Genomic DNA, 25,998 nt, shown 5'->3' with positions numbered 1-25,998 from the left:
TGAATTTTGCATGCAAATGGATGGAAATAGAAAACGCTTTACTGAGTGAGGTAAGCCAGACCCTAAAAAATATGTTTAAAAAGAAAATTATGCAAACTGTGGAATGAAGCACCCGTTAATATTTGGTCCTCAAATTCTAATGCTTAATCACATTAATAAATCAACATAGTTCGATTTAAATAACTGGAATACACAAAAAAGAAAGTCATTGAAACAAATAAAGGTAATAAGAATGTTTAATCTTAAAAAAGCAGACCTTAAAATTTCAGTAGGTAACAAGGATTTGAGGGATGAGAAGTTGTACATTTCTTCATGGAATGGCCAAGGTCAATAGATAAAACCAGCTAAAACCATTATTTTGGGTGAAAATAATAAAAATTATTAACAAATAGAATTCTAAAAAAGAGAATAGGGTAGGCTCAAATATACCCAGAGAACTGTCTATTTTGCAAATACACAGGTAAATATATTAGTTTCCTACATTCAGAAGTGACTGTCTCTGATCATTTCTAAGACCTTTTCTAACCCCAAACTTCTATGACTTTAAAGCACAAAGAGAAACAGGACATGAAGTGATTCCTTAGCAAATAGACACAGTCTTGACATTTCTGATATTGCACATTGATAGAATATGTTCCCATTATAAAATCATTAATAAGCTTAAAAAGAAAACTTTTGGTCCTTTAGAGATAATAAAATCCTACTTAAGAAAATTCATAAAGAACCATTTTTTGAAAAGCTTTACCTTAATACAAAACAGGAAATAAAAATAAACAGCATGTCACAGTGTAAAACTGAAATAACACAAATACATGAAAACATTTCAATGCTTAAGCACTCTATGTTTTTCCCTAGATGTTCAATGTCCTTTAAAAATCTAAAATGAGGGGCACTGAGGTTGTTTCCAGGTTCTGGATATTACAAATAGTGCTGCTATGAACATAGTTGAACAAATGCTTTTGGAGTATGATAGGGCATCTCTTGGATATATTCCCAAGAGTGAATTGCTGGGTCCTGAGGGTGGTTGACTCCCAGTTTCCTGAGAAACCGCCACACTGATTTCCACAGAGGCTGCACAAGTTTGCATTCCCACCAACAATGGATGAGTGTTCCCCTCTCTCCACATCCTCTCCAGCATAGGCTATCATTGGTGTTTTTCAAAGCCTTTTCCCATTCTAAAAGCGAAGAAGGACATTTAAAATGTTTTTCATTTTTATCTTTTATTTTCATGTGGATTTTAGGAGTTATGTGATGATGTTATATCATTTGACTTTTAAAAAATTTAATTCAACAGCCACTTCATAAATAACACTACTCTGGTTCAAAATGCCAGATTCGCCATCTGTATAGTTTATATGTGTTCAAGGGTAGTGCCATTCTTAAACATTACTTTGTTGCTTGTTGTCATTACTCTGAATTTAGACATATACCAAATTATTCCCTTTTGAAAAAAATTACAATGAAATTCTACAAAGGAATAGTATAACTCTAAAATAAAAATGTATATATTATATGTGACACACACACACACACACACACACACACACACACACACACACATATATATATATATATATATATTATTTTACTCACCAGCTCCATCAAATCTTTTAACTTTCCAATTTCTTCTGGAATGGATACCAGCTTATTATTGCTGACGACCAAAACTTTAAGTGGAAGGTCAAATAAGTATTTTGGCAATGTTGATAAAAGATTTCGACTGAAAAAAATTTAAGAAAAAGTCCTTATGAAAAATGTCTGAATCTTTATGTTAGGCAAAAAAGTACAAAGCACCTCGACAGTAGATAATAAGCATTCATTAACAAGTACCATTTATTGAGTGTTTCACTTCAAACAAGCACATGTAACTTACATTCATACACTGACTAATATTCACATTAACCTAAGATAGGTAATATAAGCTTCAATATACAAATATGAAAATGAATGCTGAAGCTCCCTAAGTGACTTGTCTATTATAACAGAGATACACAGACAAATCTGATAGCCAAAATTCTGTTATTACACATTGTAATGCTCATAAGTAGCCCATGCAATAATAACTCAGGGTTTTTCTGAGCTAGAGAATGCCAGAACTTTCTGGGGCATATTTTAGCACACTTGATACTTTCATAAGTCTAATCATGGAGAGGATCTTGGGGGAAATTTGCTGACATTGTGCTTAAAATGATTGAAGAAATCTATCTTTTAAAATATCAGCAGCTTGGAGTATGGAGAGATGGCTCAGCAGTTATGGACGTGGACTGATATTGAAACCCACCCAAATTTCGTTCCCAGCACCTGCATGGGGGGCAGTTCACCATCTCCTGTAACTCTAGTTCCAGGGAATCTGACACCATCTTCTGGTCTCCACAAGCACTACACTCATATGCACACTCACATAGACATGTGTGACCCACTCATACATACAATTAAAGATAAAATAAATCCTTAAAAATACTAGTAGTTTTTAGATAGTTTGCATTGGAACAACCAGGTAGCACTTCTGTTTCAGTCTAACATTAATGAAAAATTCATTAGAGTACATTTAAATACAATAACAACTAACATTTTATTGATTAATTACAATCTGCCAGTAAAAGTTCAGAATAACTCACTTGAATAAAATCAACTGTTCATCCCAGCAACCTACTTTAGGTAAACACTCATCATGAACCCCATTTAAATAAATAAATAAATCACAATGAGAGTAAGTGAAATGTTCCAAAGGTACATAGTTGGTAAGCAGGAAAGCCTGGATTGAAATATGGTCAATCTAGATTTGTTATCCTTACACTTCACATTCTATACTCAAATGCCAATTTCAGATGGATTGGCCCAAAATATCTCAAAATCAAAAATATAGAGAAGAAAACATTCCAATTACATACTAGTAAGCACTGACAAGGAATAAGATATCATTATTTTTCTATTTTTCAAATTAGCATTTAGAGACTTGTACCAAGCGTTTCATGTAATGTATACAGGAACAAAAGATCTATGTTATTTAAGCAAGAATAACATAAGATCCTCCATCCCATTTTATCTCTGCAGAGAATTTCCATAAATACTAGGCTGGCTTTAAAGTGCTGTGTGTGTGTGTGTGTGTGTGTGTATCCTTGTGTGTGTGAGAGAGAGTGTGTGAGAGAGAGTGTATGTGACAAAAGAAGACACTGTTCTTCAATTAGTAAACCTCTAGGAACTTCTGCAATGTCTAATTTCTTATGTCCCAGTCATAACCCTTCATACACTATGCTTTTTTATGTAAGGGAATTGAATATTGACAGACATTAGTATTTTGGGGAATGTCATTCTCTCACAGCCATCAAAGAACAACTTTATGAATAGATGGGAGTTTTGGGAAACAGATTAGCCCAGTTTTCTCATATGGAATACAAGAATAATATAACCTATCTCAAAATGATGTTGGAATATTAAGAGAAGTAATATAGGTCAAACACTTGTAATATTGCCTAGTACATAGTAAAACCATATTAAGCATAAAATGGCTAGGAATGCCATTCAGTGATAAAATGCTTGCCAAGCATGGACAACACCCTGAATTGATCCCCATTATGGAAAGAAAAAAAAACATGTTAAACAAAAAGATGTCCTGTCACCTCCAAACTTTCCAACCTTCCATTCCAATTTGCCCATTCTTGAACTGGCAACACATCACGTGATAAAACTTTACTTGGTGTTTCATTATAATGTTTGACTAGCATAACTAGACTGCCATATAAGTGAATTCAGAAAACTGGGCAACAAATGAGAAAAATATTTATGATCTAAATCCTTCCTCTCAAAGTGAGATCTAATGATCAATACACATGCAGGTAAATTACCAGGGGACCTTTTTAGAAAATGCAGGTCCCTCAGCAGACCTAACAAGATCCCCAGACAATTCCTGTGTATGAAACTTTGAGAAACATTGCCTTAAATAACAAGACCAAAAACTTATTGAACAATTTGAACATAAACAAAATACAATCTTTTATCATAAAAATTGATTAAAGATTTAAGAAAACACAAAAAAGTTCTAATAAAGATTTATATTATTATTACTAATATTATTACTTATTACTATTGGTATTACTATGAGTGTTTTACTGCATACATGGATGTGCATTATGTGTATTCCTAGTGGTGGAGGAGGTTAAAAAAAAGGTCGTTTGATCCTGAGAAACTGTTGTTAAAGGTGGGGATGAGCCAACACGAGGGTGCTGGGCACCAACCCTGATCTTCTGAAACCAGCAGCCTATTCTATTAACAGCAGATCCATCTTTCTAGACCCTGAAAAATTGTAGTTTTTAAAAATTGTTTGCTTACCTAATGTTAAGGTATGTTAACATCTGCAAATTCTTAATGGCTTCAGGAATGGTTTTGATACAATTATGATATAAGTTTAATGTTTCAAGTGGTGCAAATAACCACACATCAGAAGGAATTTCTGTAAAGCGATTTCTGGAAAGATCTGAAAAATAAAATCAATTTTGAGTAGCAAGTATACAACTGTATATACAGTAATCAACAGAACTACTTTCACTCACAATCTAAGTAACTATTGAATATATTATAAAACATTATTTACCAGTATCTTGAAAAACTATTTTAATATAGTGATATAAAATGTTTACTAATAAATTTAAATTAAAATTATTTTAACAAAATATGCTACTAAATGTATTGAAAATGCAAGTATGATATTTATCTTTAAATAGATCAATAGTGGGAGGCATAATTTACTGGAATTATACTTGGTTAGTATGCACAAGGCCATGGGTTCTATCCCCTGCAGTACATAAACTCATATACACACAACATACAAAAAAAATAGAAAGTTTTTTAAAAATTAGTATACCACATGATGGACTAAAAAGATAATAACCAGAAAGAGTTTCTTTCTCCACATCAGTACAAAAGATCATTTGGGATAAGCACCTGTTGATGGAGATTAGGTTGAGCATTATAATAGTAGCTATCCACTCTCTAGTCCTGACTGCCAAACAAACAAAACAAATAAGAAAAAAAAAACGTAAAATACAAGTGGTTTTCAACTACCTAAGTAATTATCAAATTAATTACCTTATGGAACTATCATTGTACTAGTTTATCATACTTAATTGACTTAAAGATAATAATCTTCAGAAAAAAATTATCTAAATCAGAGAGAACATCTACAGTCTTGCCTGGTCTACCATCTGTTCTGTTTTCAGTAGGAAAATAATGACCTATGAAAAATGTCCAACATCCTCACTGCTAGGAAAGAAACCTATTTATTCATCAAGAGAGTGAATTCCCTCTTTAGAACATCAATATGTATGTGTTAATGCAAATGTATACAGAAAATGGAGGCAGAGGTAAAGAGCTGATTCACATTCTCATCTAATGTAAAATTTTGTAATTAGCAAAAGAAATTTAAACTATAAATTTCTAGCTCTACAATACAAAAATTTATTTAGGTTAATCTCACCAAGGTCATTGATAATTTAATGAAATTATGGAATTGCTAGAAAACAAAATCTGAACACTATCGGGATATCCAAGAGTGATGCAAAGAGAGAATATAAAGTCATCATTCTTCTATATTTATGGTTTCCCTCTTATTCTTTTCTTTTCTTTTTTTTTTTTTTTTTTGAGACAGGATTTTTCTGTGAAACAGTCCTGGAACTTATTTTGTTGACCAGACTGGCCTCAAACTCACAGACATCCTCTTGTCCCTGCCTCCCTAGTGCTTAAATTAAAGGTATGTGCCAGCATATTTGGCTTCTCTTATTCTTCTACCTTCAGAGTCTTAGAAGTTAAAGTTATTCCTTACAATTAATTTGAAATTTTAATAATAGTATTATGCTCAGTACACACTTCTGGACAGATTCGCGTGTGAATTACTAATAAATAATTCAATGGTCCCAGAGAGAAGTAATAATATTTTGAAACAAGATAGCAAAACTAGAAAAAAAGACAATGGATAGAATTTAAAATATATTTAACATTGTCACATAATAGGGAAGAGTAAGGGATGGGCTATATGGACTATGTAAGAATTAAGAATCAAAGATAGCCAGAGGATTCTAGTCTAGCCTTTTATTGATGTTACCCAAAATCAATGGGAGTGGAACCAGATTTTTGTTACTACTGCTAAAGATGGGATATTTTTCTTTTTGAAGGAAAGATGTAATTAAATTTATATGATGATTATTAATCTCAAGCATGATTTCTCAAATGAATAAATAAAATTAGAAGTTATAGAAATAACATTAATGCTACAAAATCATAGAAACAGAAAATGTCACTTAACCAGAGTATTAAGAGGGATCAAGAATGCACATCAGCTAGTGGGGTGTGCACATATTTAATCACAATATAGCACTACATGGCATGAAAAGATGCAATAGAACTAGGCACAAATCCTCCTATCAAGGCTGGAAGAGAAAACCCAACAGGAGGAAAGGGGTGCCAAGTGTAAGCACAGGAGTCAGAGACAGCCAAACTTCCTGATGTGGAGGAGTCAGAGACAGCCAAACTTCCTGATGTGGGAGTCCCATCTGTGCATTGCTTGTATTGGTTAATGAATAAAGAAACTGCCTTGGCCTGGTTGATAGGGTAGAACTTAGGTAGGCAGAGAAGACAGAACTGAATTCTGGGAGGAAGAAAGCAGGGTCAGAGAGAAGCCATGGATCCTCCGCCTGAGACAGACACGGGTTAGAACCTATCCCGGTAAGCCACTGCCACGTGGCGATACACAGATTAATAAAAATGTATTAAATCATATGTGAGAGTTAGCCAAAAAGTGGCTAGAGATAATCGGCCAAGCAGTGATTTAATTAATACAATTTCTATGTGGTTATTTTTGGGCTAAGCAAGCTGGGCGGCTGGGACAAACCAGCAGCCTTCCAAGCAGCTCACAGGCACAAGCGGGCCCTCCTCCTTGTAACAACTCCCACTGTTAGGAGTCTTACAAACACCCCAAGCTAAACAACCACATAATGTATGGAGAAGACCTGGTGCAGATTCATACAGGCTCTGTGACTGCTTCTTCCGTTTCTGTAAGCCCATAAAGCTGGCTGGTCCAGTGCATATCTTCAGTTCTAGAAATCTTTGGTGGGGTGGAGACAGAAACAAGAGAGCCCCCAGGCATTTGCAGGCCAGATACCCTGGAGTAAGCCACAGGAACTATAAGTAATCTTGTCTCAAGTATGGGGGAAAGTGTAACTCAACACCTGAGGTTATCCTATGACGTACATATACACATACTGTGACACATGTGTGCCTGCAATCACATGAAAATGTACATACACACACATGCCCACAGTATAAAAACAAAACAAAAATAAAAACAGACAAAAAAGAGTTCTAGAAAAGCCCAGCAGTGGTGGCGCACAGCTTTAATCTCAGAACCTGAGAGGCAGTTCGATCTTTAAGGCCACCCTGGTCTACAAAGTAAGTTCCAAGACAGCCAAGGCTACACAGAGAAAACTTATCCAGAAAAAAAAGCAAAATCCAAGCAGATATGAAAATTCTCAAGGGAAAAGGGCAAAACCAAAAAAGATTACAAATGTAAAAAGGAAAAATATTACTACTAATAATTAATAATAATGATTTTATTAAGATAATCTTAATATACTATTTTAATAACATATTATGTTCTTGTTTTCAAAAATAATAAATTACAAATAGAATACTCTCCCACTGAATTTTAATTAAATTTATATTCATAAACTATTATCTGAATCTATTCCTGTTTGTTTACTAAAAGACAGTAAAATTACAGGAATTACTATTCTAACTGAATGGAACTAAAACAAAGCATAACAAATTCAAAATTAAAACTCCAACTATGACATAGACCCTAATTAAGGAACTCTACTTCTAGGGTGTTTCCAATTGTAAATTAGTATAAATAAACATGCTTTTTAAGCACTGGGTGACAGAATAACATTGCCAAAAGAATTCAACAACTACAGAAGGAAGCAACATAAAATAATTTATCTCTTAATTTTGTGAACTATTTCACACTATCCACGTGTCACGCTTAGCTTGAAAAGAGTGAAGATAAACTTACAGAGATGTAATACATAAAACTAAACTGATATAAAATTTTTATCTTGTGATAGATACCTAATAAAAGAGTTTTATAATATTAAAAATTATTAAATCACTATTTATATTCAGTAAACTGGTATAACACAATAATGAACATATGATTCTCAAGAAATATACATAAATGTAGTGTTTCAAAGAGAATTTCAGTAAAATAAACAGATAAATAAGTAAAGATTTCACCAAGACCAGGAATACAAGCTATCAATATGTTCCTTACTGAGATTCATTTCACAGCACTTTCAAAATGTACCTCCTCAGGAACAATAAGGGCTTGGGAAAAGACAACTATAAAAATGTTCATCTTTTCAAGATTAAAACTCATCATCTTTCTATTGTGAACTCAATGGCGGGACCTCAAACCTAGTCCAATTACAGAACCTGTGTTACCTTGTAAGAGAAATATTTTGCAGATGTAATTAAGAATCTTGACATATGGACATATCGTGGATCATCTAGGTGAGCCCTATATGTCATTACATCTGTCTTTGAAAGAAAATAAGCAGAGCATGCTTAGATCAATGATACATACCTGTAACCCGAGCATTCTAAAACCTGAGACAGGAGGATATCATGTTTGAGACAAGCTTGAACTAGATATTGATACTACATCTCACAAAACTAGAAAAGGGGAAAGTATACAGATACATGGGAGGGAAACCCCCATGAAGAGAGGTCAACATCTGAGTAACATGTGCAAGTAGGCTCAGCAGCCACCTGAAGTTGGAAGACAAGACACGAGGTGTCCCTTATAGCCTCCAAAGGGAGAAAGGCCTTGCTGAAACCTAGATTTTTATCCCATAAAATTCACTTCAGACTTTTTTGATCTCCCAAACTATAACAGACTCGGATTATACTACTGTGGACCATTAAGTTTATGATAACTTTTTATAGAAACCCCAGGAAACTAATAGAGTCCACATTAATCATTTACTCTTACTTTTGGGTGAATGCCTTTACATTTTGTTTAATAGCTGTGTACTATCGTCTTTGGCAGAACATATACTAAGAAATAGCTGTGCATTCTTTCTTGTGCATCAAGGTGATACTTTATTTAATTAATATCCTTAGGGACAATCCCATTTATAACAACTAAACAGTTTTTCCTTTGTCTAGTTTCTAAACATAAATCATATCAACCATTATTGGCTGTGAGTCAGCAGCAGACAGATTGCAGTTTACTGTTTCCTTCCTTTCTTACATGACACTCCTTATAAAACACTGGCAGCCTTTTAGAGATGTTAATAGAGCCTGTGATATAATCTGATCGCAATGCTATTCTGTATCACTGTTGAGCTTCAAAGAGCAAGGAAACTGGGGAAAGGAACAGAGTAAGTCAGATGGAATGGAAGTCTGTTAGCTGCCTTCCAAGCTGCAGCCACAAGCATCACAGATGGGGCCATCTGCTGCCCACTGTAATGTCTGGCCCATCAGTAGCAGTTTTGCCAAAGTACAGGAAAAGATCTTTAGAAATTATACTAATTATTACTACTTATATTCTGATCTTATTCAGTATACAAAAGAGTGTGATGTTTCTAGTGGAAGGTACAAGTTGTCAAAGTGTAAACTGAGAAATGAGTCATCTTTTAGTCTACTGCTTGTATAATATAGTCCCTTATTTTTAAAAAATCTATTAATATATGCAGCCCTAATAATTTTTATCTCTAGTAAAATTTCTAAAGTTTATATAAACTGTTGGAACGTATCTTCCTCATTAATAGATATAACCACATCATCATATATTTTCTGCTTATAAGGTGTTTAAGATGAACCCAAAGAAAACAATGGCATGAGAAAGATCGCAAGAGGAGGAAGGCAGAAGAAAGAAAGGAGATAATTTTCTGCTTAAAGAACATAGATTAACGTATAAGCCATTTGAAGTCAGAACTCAAAATTCCTATCAGTGGGACAGAGGCACATACACACACCATACATCGATCAGGATCCATTCACTTGCCATGGAGTATTTCTAATCCTTATGTTAATTTTATGTGATAGCTACCATTTCTTATTATACATATGAAGCAAAGACAGATTGAATGACATGTCCAATATAGATAAAAACTGAAAACAATGGGGTTCTGAATTCAAATGTGACTTCAGAGCCTATAATCTGTATGTAATTTTCCTCTCCTTTAGTAATAGAGGCTCCTGTCTCACATTTTAAATATTCTGCCCCATTCCAACCACAAACCAAGGTCAGAGAAATGATAAGTCTTCTAACCATATACATATCAAAGACTGCTTCTTGTAACAGGAAATCAAACACATATAGAAGCTAAGTCCCAAACTCAGGCTCAAAAATTAATCAAAAGTATTATAAAGCCCTCAGCTGTTCCTGATTTTACCAATACACAATTGTTTGCTTTGAGATAAGATAGATCCTACTTAGCTCTTAAAAGAATGAACCCTCATTAATGTTTCAATATTCTTAATCAATTCATTAAACAAGGATTAAAGAAAACTAAGTAAATCAATTTATCCGAACGAAGATAGACAATAGACAAAACCACTGAGTTTATGTACAGGACTCCAAGGGGTCTGAAATTTTACTCTACTTGTAAGTCTATTATTAGCTTAAAGTTGTTGTATGGATGCTAGCACAAGACACGAGATTTGTGTGTGAAAAATAAGACTTTAAAACTCACATCCCACATCATGGAATGAACAGATTATTTGCATTTGTTCTAGGTCAATGCAGATGTGTGTATTTGGGTACATCGTATGAGAGGAGCCTGAGTGGAGAGTAGGTACACCAATTACAGCAGTCAGCATCACTGTCCTGTGTGTTAAAGAATATATCCTTACTTTACTGGACAGTAAGTGTGGCTGTGCATTACCCTAGAGTCACAACAGCATTCTTCTTTGAAGGATGCAGCCAGCCTGACCTTTGCTACTGAAGGAAACTATTATATGTATCTTGCAAGGTTGCTCACCATATAAACATCCTTGAAAAGAAGAATATGGACCACTAAGCACTTACTGCCTCACATGGAAGATGTACAGAATCAAAAAAAAAAAAAGGAAAAGAAAACGGTCTCCAAATAATATCTTTTCACATTCCAACAAGGTTTACAAGTTCCAGCCTATAAACTGGGAATGTAGGTTGAGGGCAGAACAATTATCTAACATGCAAGAACCCTTGGGTTCTGTCCCCAGTACCAAAGGGGAAAATGGTTGCAGTCTACCCACAAAAAAATTTGTAAAGAAATATATATAAATACTGTAAGCATGAAGTCATCTGTAGCCATATAATAATATTAAAATAATCACCTTCTAAGACTTAGTCTCTATTTTTCAGTTAACATTTTGAATTGATTCAGTGTTATTCATGTAACAGACTTAAATAAACATTAACTAGGAATAAAGAACTAAGTGTTAATGTTAATACAAATCTTAGACCCCAACTACAGACAATAGCAATTCTTGTTCAACTTCAGCACCAAATAATGTCCACTTAGATAGTGTTAGTACCATTGCAGTGAATGGAGCAATACAAAAAGAATCACCTTCATTTATTTCAACTAAAATTGTTTACTTTTATAAAGGACTTCTGACTGAACTATATGCTATCATTCTTAGGGTGTACTTTTTGGGGTGTATTTTAAATGTCACAAAAGCTTTGGGGACCAAAATGGAAAGGTAACCTGTAGTGGCATTTCACTTGTATTGTAATAAATAAAGCTTGCCTGAGAATCAGAGATTAAAACAACCCCACAGGTCACCCTTACAGACCAGGTAATGGTAACACGCATGTTTAATTCCAGTAGCCAAATAGTTTGCCGTACAAACCGGGTAGTGCACGCTTTTAAACCCAGTGGTACATGCCTTTAATTCCAGCCCTAGAGAGGATTATAAAATGAGAGGAAACAGCTCTTAGGCTCAGTCTCATTCTGAGATTTCTAGAGGCAGGATCATCATTTCAGACTGAGGTCGAGGTTAAGAGCCAGTGTCTTCCTGTTTTGCTTTTCTGATCTTCAGGTTGAACTACAATTTCTCTGAATTGTTATTAATCATGCTTCAGTAATCTATTTAGAAAAAAGCAAGAGACAAAATAGGTGCTACATTTTTGGTTTGGTAAGAGAATGTCAATGTTGTTTAATACCTCATTATTTTAGTGCTACTGAAAAAGAGTAGATACTTTATGACAACCTAAAATCCCTAGAAGATATAAACAAAATAAATAAAAGGTAATTCATCAATTTGCACATAATAAAGGAAAAATAAGGTTTATATAGATACACAAGAAAATAGAAGTTGGATCGTTATGTTTGTTTTTGTGAAGTAGAATATATATATATATATATATATATATAACAAAATTATGCTATAGGAGAGTACGTAAAAATGAAAAAGTTTCTTGCTTTCTAACACAAAATTAAAAAATATATTTTTTACTACTTTTTTAGAAACTGCCATTATTCACATATAAATACACATGCATTGTGTAAAATCTGGTCATATACTCTCATACTTTAATACTACTTCATCTAATTTTCCATCTAAAAGAACTGTCAAAACTAGAAACAAAACCCAATGAGAACACAGGAGGTAGCACAGCTGCCCATCACTTCAAGACTGGAAAGTGTCTTTGAAGTATTAAAGACTGATGCTGGAGCCTGATGGGAAATGACAACTCTATGGCTATGGCATCTGTTTTCAACACATGCCCTCTCCAAAGGCAGGTGATTTCTTGATTCAGTATTCTCTAGAAGGGTCTCAGCCTGCCATTCAGGACAAGACAATAAACAGTCTACAAGGCCTAAGCTTTGTTGAATGAGCAGGACGCATGAGTCAGAGAACTTCTAATCTACTCCATGAATAAATAAAATGTAAACCATAGTATAGTGGAGGGAAAGCAGTAACAAAGAAAATGAAGACAAACTACTTTAAAGCCAACAATTACTAGAATTAATATGAAGCAGCTAGATCCACTGAACAAGAAGATACAGCGATGGAAGACTCATTCTGCCACTGGTATATTCGGAAGCAAGGGCACAAACAAAAGCAGATGCTACAAGAAGAAACCACGGCTGCTAACCGGAGAGGCAGATTACATGCATGCTCTGTGAAGGAAAGACTGTGAGTCATGCATCAGTTAAGTTACATGGAAGGACAAGACTTTATTAAAAGTGGGGAGGGAGCTCTTCACAGAGTTGTCTCAGAGTAATGATAACAAGGAGCAAAGTGATGTTTAAGAATGGCACTACACTTGAACACATATAAACTATACAGATGGTAAATCTGGCATTTTGAACCAGAGTAGTGTTATTTATGAAGTGGCTGTTGAATTAACTTTTTTAAAAGTCAAATGATATAACATCATCACATAACTCCTAAAATCCACATGAAAATAAAAGATAAAAATGAAAAATATTTTAAGCGTCCTTCTTCACTTTTAGAATGGGGAAAGGCTTTCAAAGTGTTACATAAAGAAGTAAGTCACTAACAAATGATTACTACATTTAGACCTGTCTGAAGAAAAGTATCAGTCTATTAAGAAACAGTAACTAATGTACACTAATGAAAATAACACCATGGCTCCATTGATTATATTACAAATTCAAAACTAAAATTTATCAATAATCAACATTCACATAACAAAATATTCAAATAATTTTTAAAGAGTTTAAACTGAGGTGTCCTACATGGGTGGATAAATGTTGCTCCCAAAAGACATAGGTATGGGGTGCCTCACTTAAGAGTTATTGGACCAGGAGTACCCAAAAGACCCACTTGCCCCTCCCCCCAAAAATACCACAAATGATTGCAATTGCTCTTTGATAACCCACCATAACTAGATGGCAAGGCCTTATTGCTGAAGATACTGAACATTTTGGTTGTACAACATACAGAAATTAAACTAGATCTGAGCTGGAACTTTTCTCCTTGGGGGTTAGATTCTATAGTATGGGAAGGTTCTATGTAGGCTGTTGAAGAAAGAAAAGTCATTAATGGTCTTAGTCAACTGTGAGCCCTGCAAGCCACAATACCAATATGCCAAGCAAGTTGTGTTCCCTTGTACAATGATGACAAGTCTACTATTGGGTAATAAATTGCTTTCTGTTTGGGGCTGAGGCCCAATCCACTGAAGGGGAATCCATGCTTAATACTGTAAACTGAGTCAAAAGTCTATGGCTGACTGTGTCATAGGCTCTAGGGTGGAACCGTCTACTGCTGTTTTGCTGAATAAATATGGTGTAAAATTGCCATCTGAATATTTATGTTTCTATCCATAGATTAGTTCTAATCTCAGTCTTGGTCACAGAAGCTTCTGCCTACCATGGTCAACGTTAATGAAAGTATTGGGAATAAATGGGGGATAACTGTTGTGGAATACTACTTTAACAATACAAAGATGTATTACATTTTTTATGCTGTAGAATATTACTTTAACTAGACAAAGATGTGTTACATTTGTTTATGCTGCATCTGTTTAATTATGTAAAGATGTGCTGCTATTTCACCTTGCCTGCCTAAGGCATCTGTTTGGTCTAATAAAAAGCTGATAGGCCAATACCTAGCCAGTGGAGGGATAGATAGGTGTGGCTGGCAGGCAGAGAGAATAAGTAGGAAGAGAAAAAAATAAGAGAGAGAACAAGAGAAGAGAACAAGGGAGAAAGAGGGGAGGGGGACACCCGAGGCCAGCCAACCAACTAGACAACAGTACATACTGAAGGAAAGAAAGCAAGCCCACAGGCAAAACATAAATGAAAAGTTATTAGAGCTATTATTAGCAAGAAACAAGCATAAGATAAGGCTGAGTATTCCTAACTAATGACATGTCTCTGTGTCATGATTTGGGAGCTGGTTGATGGCCCATAAGAAAGCTGGCTACTGATGATAAATCAGACTTTTTTGGAAAGAAAGTAAAGACTTCATACTGTTTCTGATGGGCAATTGCCTTTCATTTCACATGAAGCAAAAGTTCTAGCACTTTATTTTTAACCCAATCAAATTAACCACCAGAGGCATAGGCTTAGTGTTCATGGAAGGAGTCATGAAACTAGGCATAGGTTCCAGCAGCAGTCCAGGCCCAGACATCACCACGTCACTAAGCAGCAATCAAATCACTCAGCTCAGCTGCTCCTCACTGCTTACTCTTCTTCAAATATGCCTCTGTCCACAAGAAAAGAAACCCCACCCCCTCTCCCCATTCTTTCCTCCCTCTCCATTTCAGTGCCCCACCTGCCATGTTTTCTCCTCAAACACTAGGGTGGGCCTGTGTGTGGATCTCTTTGCCCACTCAATCCATCATGACTTTGGGAAGGAACATGTTTCTTTCTTGGAACCCAGGGCAGTCTGCACTGGGCCTGTTGTAGGTCTTTTTGCCCCACTCAGTCATGTTGCTGGGTCTGTCCTGTTTACTTAGAGATTGGTTCTCCAGCCATAACTTCCTTATCTTGTTCTCCTGGCCAATTCTTTTATTAGAAAGAAATGTTATGTAAAAGCTGGTAACCGGACTACATCTTTATCCCATTTAACTACAAACACAGTTCTGTAACCAACGTAAGTTCACAAGGACCATCTATCTTCTCTGCTCTCCAATATCTGCCACTTAATAACCAGTTAGGTTTCCTCTCTGTTTGGTTCACACCAAACACAGTAGAGTCTTTCTTATTCCTATCATTTTCATCAAATTTAAAGACCTATTCTATTCCTCAAAAAAGTTTCAAAGCTTTGAAAGCACTCTACACATTATTACAAGTTCCTGAACGGTAACCCCATTCACTTTTCATATTAAGTTACCATTCTCCCTATCTCAATGCCAGATAGCTCTTAACATATAATTTAAGATCATAGGGTTATTGATGAGTTTGATGTTCCCTTACATCTTATCACCAACTCACACTCTCTTCAGTAATATTATTCATAACACTCAATCAAAATTTCACTATTTTTGATATTAATGCTGTTTTTCGATACCTCATTTCTACCTGAGTCTCAAGAAATTTTTGTTTTCACCTAGAATAATCCTGACAGCCATCATTACCAACAACTCATTTTTTTTTTCTCCATGGACTCTAAAACAGCCTAAACTTATTTGGGCAAGCCCTTGCTTAAGATATTTCTTCCTTCCTTTCATTAGTATCTGTCGCTAATATGTGAATTACCTATTCATTTGTAGTTTCCCCGCCAAACATCACTCCAGGATACCATCACCATCCTAAATTTTCTAGGCAAAAAGGGACACAAAGGTTCGCCAACTGAGGCCAGACCCAGTCAATAATCTGTTACCTAGTTAATTCAAATGAGCAAAAGCTGACAGGAGTGGGCAAGTCATCTGTAGGACTGAAAACTGAAAGAGCTGTTCCCTTGTGCTTAAAGGCTCTTACCATGAACCTGTCAAACAAGCAGGGTCTCTTATGGAAACAAGCGAAACTGTCATCATGACGTAACAACTAATCTGAACACTCCGTTGATATCTTCAGGAAACTAAACTACCACTGCAAAGAGCATTAGTAACGCACAACTCCTGCTTCAGAAGGCTCTACTATAGTCATAACCACTCTAGGAAACTGGCATAAACCTTGGAAGACTCCACACAGGACAAAACTGGTTACCCTTCAGATGAGCCTGCGTGGAGTAATATTTCATTTGTACTTTTAATAAATAAAGCTTGCCTGGAGGTCAGAGAGTAAAACAGCTGCACTCATCAACCTTAGACATCAGGCAATGGTGACACACACCTTTAATTCCAGTAGCCACATTAGTTTGTCATAGAAACTGGGTGGTAGTGGTACATGCCTTTAATCCCAGCACCAGAGAGGAATACAAGACGAGAGGAGACAGCTCTCAGACACAGTCTCATTCTGAGATTCCTGGAGGCAGGATCGTCATTTCAGACTGAGGTAGAGGGAAGAGCCAGTGACTGACTTTTTTTATTTTTCTGACTTTCAGGATGAACCCCAATATCTGTCTCTGGATTGTTATTAGTCATGCTACAACTGCTTGTACTGCCATTACTTACACTTGAACTCTACCAGTGATGCCTACCTGGTGAATCAGCAAAAGGATTACTCCCTATATGGGACTTATGATTGGTCTTTATGTGGCTTAAGATTTATGAGCTGGAAGCCATGCTGTTGCCTATGGAATTAAAATTGAACAAGCATGCCACATCTACGTCCTAGCTATAAAAGCAGGCTGTTTTCCAGTCTTGCTGGGTTAAGGCTTAAGGCTTTTCCTATGGTATACTCCATTCAAGACTCAGTTAAGACCATAAAAAATTGTTTCTCCAGATGTTCTTTTTTTCTCACAATGGTCATTATCAGGGGCAAAGCAGATTGAGCTGGATGTTTAAAAGTTCAAAGTGCAAAAATCTAAGAAGAATAATGGAAGTATTGAGAAGGTGAGAAATCATCAAGAAAAGTTGAGTGTATGGAAGATAAGAAGCTGTGGAGAACCAAAGACAGGAGCTGAATTTCAAGAACTGAAAGCCCTGGTTGCTAGAAGAGTTTGAGGAAGCCAATGAGAAGTGAAGGCCCAAGATTTCTGATACCAAAACTCAAAATCTGGAACTTCCACCCCTAGTTTTGGTTCTCTACACCTTGGGCAATAAGCCTATGCCTCCAAAACCAACAGCAATAACCTTCAAGCTTTGATCCTTCTAAGCCATATGTTTCTAACTCTCAATGCTATAACTAAATAAGACATATCAAGTTTGAAAGTCCAGACAATAAATCACTGTAACTCATGGCTGCCAATATTAAGGAAACTTTTCTGTTGTTTTTGCCTTGATTTGTATTGTATGTTAATAAGAGTAAAAGGACCCAAAGTAAGAAATTCATGAGACCAAAATTAAATAAGTAAAAGTAAGAAGACCTCAGTCATTAGGTTTTGATGAAGCTGGAAGAGAAAAAGCAATGAACATAGAGAGCTGTTGTTTGTGAGAGCCTAAACTCTCTGATCTACCTATACATAATAACTCTTCATAGCTTAGAGATAGTAGCTCTTAACTGAGCTTATGGCAAAGGGAGGACAGCAGACTACAGGAAGAGATAGTTAAGTGATAGTTAGAGCACAGCATGCTACAACACAACTGGAAATAATTCATTCCAAACCAAACCACAAATGTACATTTGTCTCTCAGTTTTTCCCAGTCATCCTCTCTATGTAATTATGACTTTCATGGCTGAGTCTGTGACCCAGCCAGTCTTGTTGGCTCATAATTGTAATCGTTGCATTTGTGAGGCTGAGGCAGAAGAATGAATATGCATTTGAGGCAAGCCTGTACCACAACCTGAGTTTCAGAGCATTCTGGGCCATAAAAAATGCTGACTCATAAAAAATAATGAAGATTGAATTTGTTAAAAGTATATTAATATTAATCTTTAAAATGCTCTATACTAGTTAAAATGTCATCCTTATTATTTCATACCATGAACATATTTAAATCAATTATGTTAAATAATTAACCAAAATATTTTAAGTTATCTACTTTCTTTTTAAAAATTCCATTATATTATAATATGTAAAAACCAAACAAGAAAATGTAAAAAAATACTCTATTTACAATCTATTAAAGTGCAATGATATTTCTGCTTATGAAACAATAAAATGCTCCTTTTTCTTTCTAGTGCTTTTTTTTTGGTTTTTCAAGACAGGGTTTCTATGAGTAGCCTTGGCTGTATTAGAAGTCACTCTGTAGACCAGGCTGACCTCAGATAACCACCTTCCTCAACTTCCTGGGTTCAGGGATTAAAGTTGTGCACCACCACTACTGGACTTTTCTAGAACTTTTTTGTCTTTTTTGTTTTGTTTTGCTTTTATATTGTGGGCATGTGTGTATGTATGTACATTTTCATGTGATTGCAGACGCATATGTGTCACAGTGTATGTGTATGTATGTCACATGATAACCTCAGGTGTTGAGTCACACTTTACCCTTATTTGAGACAAGATGACTTGTAGTTCCAGGGTATCTGGCCTGCAAGCGCCTGGGGGCTCTCTTGTCTCTGCCTCCACCTCACCTAAGATTTCTAGAAGTGCAGATATGCACTAGACCAGCCAGCTTTATGGGCTCACAGAGACTGAAGAAGCAGTCACAGAGCCTGCATGGAACTGCAACAGGTCCTCTCCACACAAGCTGTGGTTGTTCAGCTTGGGGTGTTTGTGAATCCCTGTTGTTTGCCTGCTCTAGGGACCCTTTTCCTACTACTGGGTTGACTTATCCAGCCTTGTCATGAGGGTTTGTGCCTAGTATTATGCACCTTGATATGCTGGGAAGCCTGTTTTTTTCTAAAGGAAAATGGAGGAGCAATGACTATAGGGGAGGGGAATACTGGGAGGAGTGGAGGAAGGGGAGACTGCCGTGGAAAGGTATTGTATGAGAGAAGAATAAATATAAAGGAAAAAGAAGAAATCTAAAGCTTAGTGTGGTGGCACACCCTTGTAATTCAAGCACTCAGGAAGCAGGAGGTTCACTGGAAGTTTAATGCCAACTTGAACTATCCAGTGAGTACCAGATAAGCCTAAGCTATATAACAAGATGTTACCTCAAAAGACAATAAAGTCATTAAATGATACAATGGAGGAAAGTTACTAAATGCAATAAATACCACAGGCACTGTAAAGAAAGGGGGGCCAAATTAATCACTACATGTGAAGGATGAAATGAAAAGAGAATAACAAAAAGGCATGATGTCTGATAGAAGGGTTATTAGAGAATGACTACAGGAAAAGAAACATGCCAAAAACAAATATGGAAAAAGAAACATGGAAAGGACAGTTGGGGGCTGGAGAGATGGCTCAGAGGTTAAGAGCATTGCCTGCTCTTCCAAAGGTCCTGAGTTCAATTCCCAGCAACCACATGGTGGCTCACAACCATCTGTAATGAGGTCTGGTGCCCTCTTCTGGACTGCAGGCACACACACACAGACAGAATATTGCATACATAATAAATAAATAAATAAAAAAGGACAGTTGGATACTTTTATAAAACAAAACATAGGTTCATAGGCTGAGAGTAAATAAAAGCATGGGAGTCCAGGAATAATGGTGAGTAAAAAAATAATAAATCAGTATAGTATGCCATTTTAAAGCAATGAAGAACAAAAATAAATGCAAAAATATTAATGCACAGAAAAAGTATTTGACAAAATCCAATTCCCTTTGAGGTTAAAACATTATAAAACTAAGTACAGAAAGGAATTTCTTCAACCTGATGTGGTGATTTGAATAAGAATGGGCCCCATAAGATCATATGTTCATCAAGGAGTGGTACTACTTAGGAGGATTAGGACACATGGCAGCCTCATTGAAGGAAGTGTGTCACTGGGATGGTCTTCGAGATTTCAAGAGTTCCAGCTAGTCAGTGTCTCTCTCTCTCTTCCTCTGCCTGTGAATCCAATGTAGAACTCTCAAGTTCTTCAGTGCCATGCCTGCCTGCAGGCCACCATTTTCCCCAACATGATAAAAATGAACTCAGTCTCTAAAACTGTAAGCCATCCCCAATTAAACACTTTCTTTTATAATAGTTGGCATGGTCATGGTGTCTCTTTACAACAATAAAAAACTAAGACACCTGATAAAGGCTATACTAAGAAACCAAAGTTGATATCACATCCACTGCTAAAATACTGAAAGTATCCCCATTTCAAACACAAACAAGATAAGAAAGGTCCCTTCTCACTATGTCTACTAAATATTGTACTAGAATTTCTAATCAGGACAACTAGGCAAGATACAAAAATAAAAGGCACACTAATTCAAAAAGAAGTAAATTTTGTTTAGGGATGCAGCCTCTGAGACGTCACCCATGTTTCAGTAGATGGCCCTACACCCAAATAAATACAGACAGCACTAAGTGGACTCTGGGTTAAAACAAAAAGAGTAAATGAAGGTGGCAGGTAAAGGTGGTAGAGGGATACAGGGGGTAATTTTCAGAGGAGGGAATGTGGGGTATGGATTTGATCCACACATATTATATGCATTTTTGATGTTCTCAAAATGAATGAAATACAAAAACCATCTTGACTTGCAGATGACCTGATCTTGTAGAGAGAAAACTATTTGCATTAGAAAACTATTACTGATGACTGGAATGTAGCGCAGCAATAGAGCATTACCTCAGTGGTGCACTGAGTTGGATACCGAGCACTATAAACAAATAAATGAATAATTCTTAGAACAAACAAACTAGTTCAACAAGATGGAAAGGTATAAATCACTATGTAATAAAATCAATTGTACATCTACATACTAACAACAATCAAAGAAACCATGAAATTAAGGGGGGAAATGTAGTCAAAATATACTCAAAAATTGTTTTGAAAACTGCAAAATATTTTGTAAGAATTTAAGAAGATATAAATAGATAAAATGAGATCTCCTATTCACCGATTAACTAACTTAATGTTGTTAAGATGGAAAATTCTCGGGGGTTGGAGAAAAGATCCAGCAGTTAATAGTACAGGCTGCTCTTCCAGAGGACCTGGCTTCAAGTCCCATCACCAACATGACAGTTCAAAGCTGTCTGTAACTCCTCGTTCTGTTGTGGTGGGCTACGGGCAGGCCTGCTTTTCATCCTGCCCGGCTCCCACACAGCTAGCTTACCCCCAGAAATAATAACACACAAATTGTATTCATTTAAGCACTGCCTGGCCCATTATCTCTAGAGAGTTAGTTACTGACTAACTCTCATATCTTGATATTAACCCATTTTTATTAATCTGTATCACACCACGAGGTGTGGCTCACCGGGAAAGATTCAGCATGTCTAACCTGGTGGCTGGCTCCATGGCTTCTGGCTCATAGCCCTCTTCCCAGCATTTTGTTCTGTTTACTCCGCCTACCTAATTTTCTGTCCTATCAAGGGCCCAAGGCAGTCTCTTTATTGACCAATGAAAATAACACAATAGACAGATAACCCTCCTCCATCATCGTTCTGGGGTTGTGATGCCCTCATACAGATATGCATGTAGGAAAAACAACAATGTACATAAAATATACAAAGTATATAAAATAAAAAGATGGAGAATTCTCTTCATTTGACCTACAAATCAACACAATCTCTATCATAGTCACAGTTTGAAATTTCTCAGGATGTGCTATTGATCCTAATATTAAATGGGAATTTGGTAGTTCCAGAATAACCACAACAGTCTACAAAAGAAGTAGTGTTGAAAGATTCAAACATCCAGTAATAGAGCACTTCAAAGATTTACATACCTACAAAAATTAAGATAGTGTGATACTTGGGTAAAGACATATATATATATATAAAACAGAATTAAGTATCCAAAAATAAATATTTATAGTCATCTTTCACTGATTTTTCAATAGTGACAAGACAACTGGTTGAAAAAAAATCAAAAACTGATGCTAGATGAACCAGTAATGGGAGCACATACCTGTAACTCAAACACTGGCAAGGCAGAAGCAAGAGGAGCCTGAGTTTGTAGCAATCCTGGGTTATAAAGGGAGCCCTTGTATCAAATAAATAAATAAATTACAAGTCAATGAGGTCGTTAAGAATATAAAGTTGCTTGCCACTGAACCCAATGGCCTGAGTTCCATCCACAGAACCCAAATGATGAGAGAGAAAATGAACTTCTGAAAGTTGTCATCCAACTTCCACATGAGGTACACACATGCACAGATGTACACCCATGAGTGTCCAGAACGTGGCCACAATAAAGAGGCTACCAGCTATCAAATATTTTCACCTATCACTCTCTAACTTTTATTTTTATGATGGGGCTGGACACGAAACTTACAATTTAGGCTTGGCCAACTGCACAGTGAGCTCCTGGAATCCATCTAGCTTCATGTCCCCAAAGACTGGGGACACACACACACACACACATACGAATGTTCATGGAAATATAAACTGTAAACCAATTTGGACATTAACATACAACCTGGCAATCCCATTAAAAAAAAGAAAAAAGTTTACACATATACACGAGAAATGTTTAATGTTTACAGGTAGATTGTTTGCAAGAACAAAATGGGATAGCATGAAAGTAGTCATCAGATAGAAATAAAATAAAGCTAATAGTGGAGCTACCCAAAAGAATGAATTACAGATACACACACACACGCAAACTGAATAAATCTTAGCAACTTAATACTGGACAAGAAAATATAAAAAGTACTACAGTTAAAGAAAACATAATGTAATATTGGGTTTCATATTTTTAAAGCTTTGAAACGAAAATAAGAAAATGGTACTTTTTTGTCAGAAAACAGCCTACCTACAGGCTGAATATGTTTTAGCAGCAACTGACAGTCAGAGTTACACAACACAAAGCATAGTCTAACTAGTGTGGAGGAAAAACTGAAACAGAAGCAAAGCTAAGGCAGACAGATAAGAAACCGTGAGAAACTGTTGAAAATCTAGTTCAAGGTGAGGAAGAGAGGAACCTGAACAACAATGGCAGTAACAACAGACAGGAAGGAAACACATCTGAAAGCTATTCAGAAAGTTCTAGTGAACAGTCACCAGTTTCCAACTGGCAGAGAGGGTGAGAGGAAGGGAAGAGACAGGAATAAACCCTGCCTTCCTGATGTAAGTGAAGAGCTGGTCCAGAGTCAGTAAGAAGAGTCTGATAAGCTGAATTTGCGGAAATTCTGGGATGACAATACTCAGTGAGTGCCCTCTCATTTCACAGAGCAATGTGATTCCCTTTCTAACCCAAGTTTGCATATTCTTTCTAAAGCTCCCTTTGATGTTCCAATAGTACAATCAAATGTCATCCCAACCTCTAAGTGTGTAATACACATTGATTCATTTGTAGCACTTACCTTCTTCAAATTTAAAGTTCTGAAATGATAGTTACCACTGACGTATTAGGATAGAAAAATTTTCATTGTGGGGCTTCTTCTTTTCACCGAAAGCTGCTTGGCAGTATCTCTCATCCCTAGTTACTAAATAGTATTATCACCACCCCCACAACACCCTAAAATTATTACAATCAAAACTGTTTCCAGGCACTTCAAAATATGCCATGAAGGTGAACTAGCACTCCCCCCTACACACACACACACACACACACACATTGAGCCTGTGTAATATGTATGAATTCTTATTCTGTGGGACAAGCAATTAAGTCTTTGAAAGCTGCAACTTTACAACCTTTACAAATCCTTTCTTGCATTCTCACTAAAGATGAAAAAACAGTTGCTAAACTTAAATTACTACTTTTAATTTGTACTGGTGTGTGTCTGTGTGTGTGGGGTGGGTGGGTGTCTGCATGTGTGCACACGCGTGGATGTCAGTGCACATGAAGAACATAGAAGATGGAGTTATAGATGGTTGTGAGCTACCAGACTTAGGTACTTGGAACAGAAAAGAGATCCTCTGGAAGAGGAGCAAGTGCTCTCTTGCCTGCTGAGCCATCTCTGCAACCCCCAATTTACCATTTTTTTTTATTTCACAAACATCTGCAAATGTAAATTATTACAGACAAGCATAAATACACCCAACCATGTAACTCCTAATATTTTCTTATGGATTGCTGTATTTTGTTTTAAAAAGATGGGAAAAGTCTAGAGTCCACAGGCAAGAATGTCTAGGGGACAAAATCATCAATATAGTCATTTTTAACTGAAATCCAGATTCATAAATATTCTAGAATTGTATAGTCTCCATAACATTCAAATAAAAATTTATATCATAATTATTTAGTTGAGTTTCTCATCACTTTAGATGTCTGATACTATGCTCAAATTGCCTGAATTAATTAATTTAAAAATAAACACATGGAACAAATGAAGTAGCTCCATGGGTAAGGTGCTCATGTCACAGGTCTAGAGACTTCTGTTTAATTCCCTTAATCCATGAAAACGTGGAAGGATAGAACCTACTCCACAAAGTTGCCCTATGAATTTCACACACATGCTATGGCATGTGTTCCTAAACACACACATCATGTACATATGAGTGTGCATGAACACACACACACACACACACACACACATATATATATATATACACTGATAAATAAAATCATTAAAAGAAAGTAAGAACAGTACTATCACAAAGTATAAGAGTAAGGAGTTGAAGATAGCTTAGTGGTTAAGAGCACTGGCTGCTCTTCCAGAGGTCCTGAGTTCAATTCCCAGCAACCACATAATGGCTCACAACCATCCATAATGAGATCTGATGCCCTCATCTGGCATAAAGTCATACATGAAGATAGAGCAGTCATATTCATAAAATACATACATAAATTTTAAAAATTTAAAGAGTATACACAATAAAAATGTCCACAAATGAAAAGTATTTAATGTATTTTTATTACTTCTAATTGTTTGAGATTATAATATAATTACATAATTTTGCACTTCCATTTCTTCCCTCCAAATGCTTTTCCATATACCCCCTTCTTGCTCTTTTTCAAATACAAGAACTCTTTCTACATTAACCGTTATTACATTAATATATATATATATGTACATTCCTAATTACAAACTCATCTGACTATAAATCTTATTTAGAAAAAAATATTTCTTTAAAAAATCTCATTTTAAGGACAGGTAGTGGTGGCATATGCCTTTAATGCCAGCATTCAGGAGGCAGAGGCACGCAGATCTCTGTGAGTTTAAGGCCAGCCTGGTCTACAGAGTGAGTTCAGGATAGCCAGGGCTACAAAGAAAAACTCTCGTCTCAAAAACAAACAAAAAATTTCCAACTCGTATCAAAACTTTTCACATGACCTCAAATTACATTAGGAAATATGTAATTGTTATCTATTATAGTTCATACACTGGTTTTATAAAAGTGAAATTCTATAAATTTAAATATATTTGGAACAGATGAAACAAAAACTTAATGTTAGGTATTAAGGGCAAACATAATGATACAAAGTCCTAGTTCAAGCCACAGTATCCCAAACAAAAAGCAGTTAAAGTTTGGTGTTGACTAGACTGAGTACATTAGTCGAAATTGAC

At 35.9% G+C, this 25,998-nt stretch overlaps 1 protein-coding gene and 1 pseudogene across 6 annotated transcripts in view; one reads left to right on the top strand and one right to left on the bottom strand.

Moving 5' to 3' along the window:
* The window catches only part of LOC125405583 (melanoma antigen preferentially expressed in tumors-like), a 221,725-nt pseudogene that overhangs the window by 142,751 nt on the left and 52,976 nt on the right, over positions 1–25,998 (top strand).
* The window catches only part of Lrch2 (leucine rich repeats and calponin homology domain containing 2), a 94,272-nt gene that overhangs the window by 58,589 nt on the left and 9,685 nt on the right, over positions 1–25,998 (bottom strand). For all 6 annotated transcript variants that reach the window (XM_048442007.3, XM_048441998.3, XM_048442025.3 and 3 more), the window contains exons 2-3: positions 4,330–4,474; positions 1,594–1,720 (exon numbers count right to left, since the gene is read on the bottom strand). In XM_048442007.3, coding sequence (XP_048297964.2) covers positions 1,594–1,720; positions 4,330–4,474 — 272 coding nt within the window. The remainder of the gene's footprint in view (positions 1–1,593; positions 1,721–4,329; positions 4,475–25,998) is intronic.

This window comes from Myodes glareolus, chromosome X (assembly GCF_982192425.1).
Source record: "Myodes glareolus chromosome X, mMyoGla1.1, whole genome shotgun sequence".
NCBI lineage: Eukaryota > Metazoa > Chordata > Mammalia > Rodentia > Cricetidae > Myodes > Myodes glareolus.
Note: the sequence above shows the minus strand (reverse complement) of the source record. Positions and strands in the feature narration are given on the sequence as shown.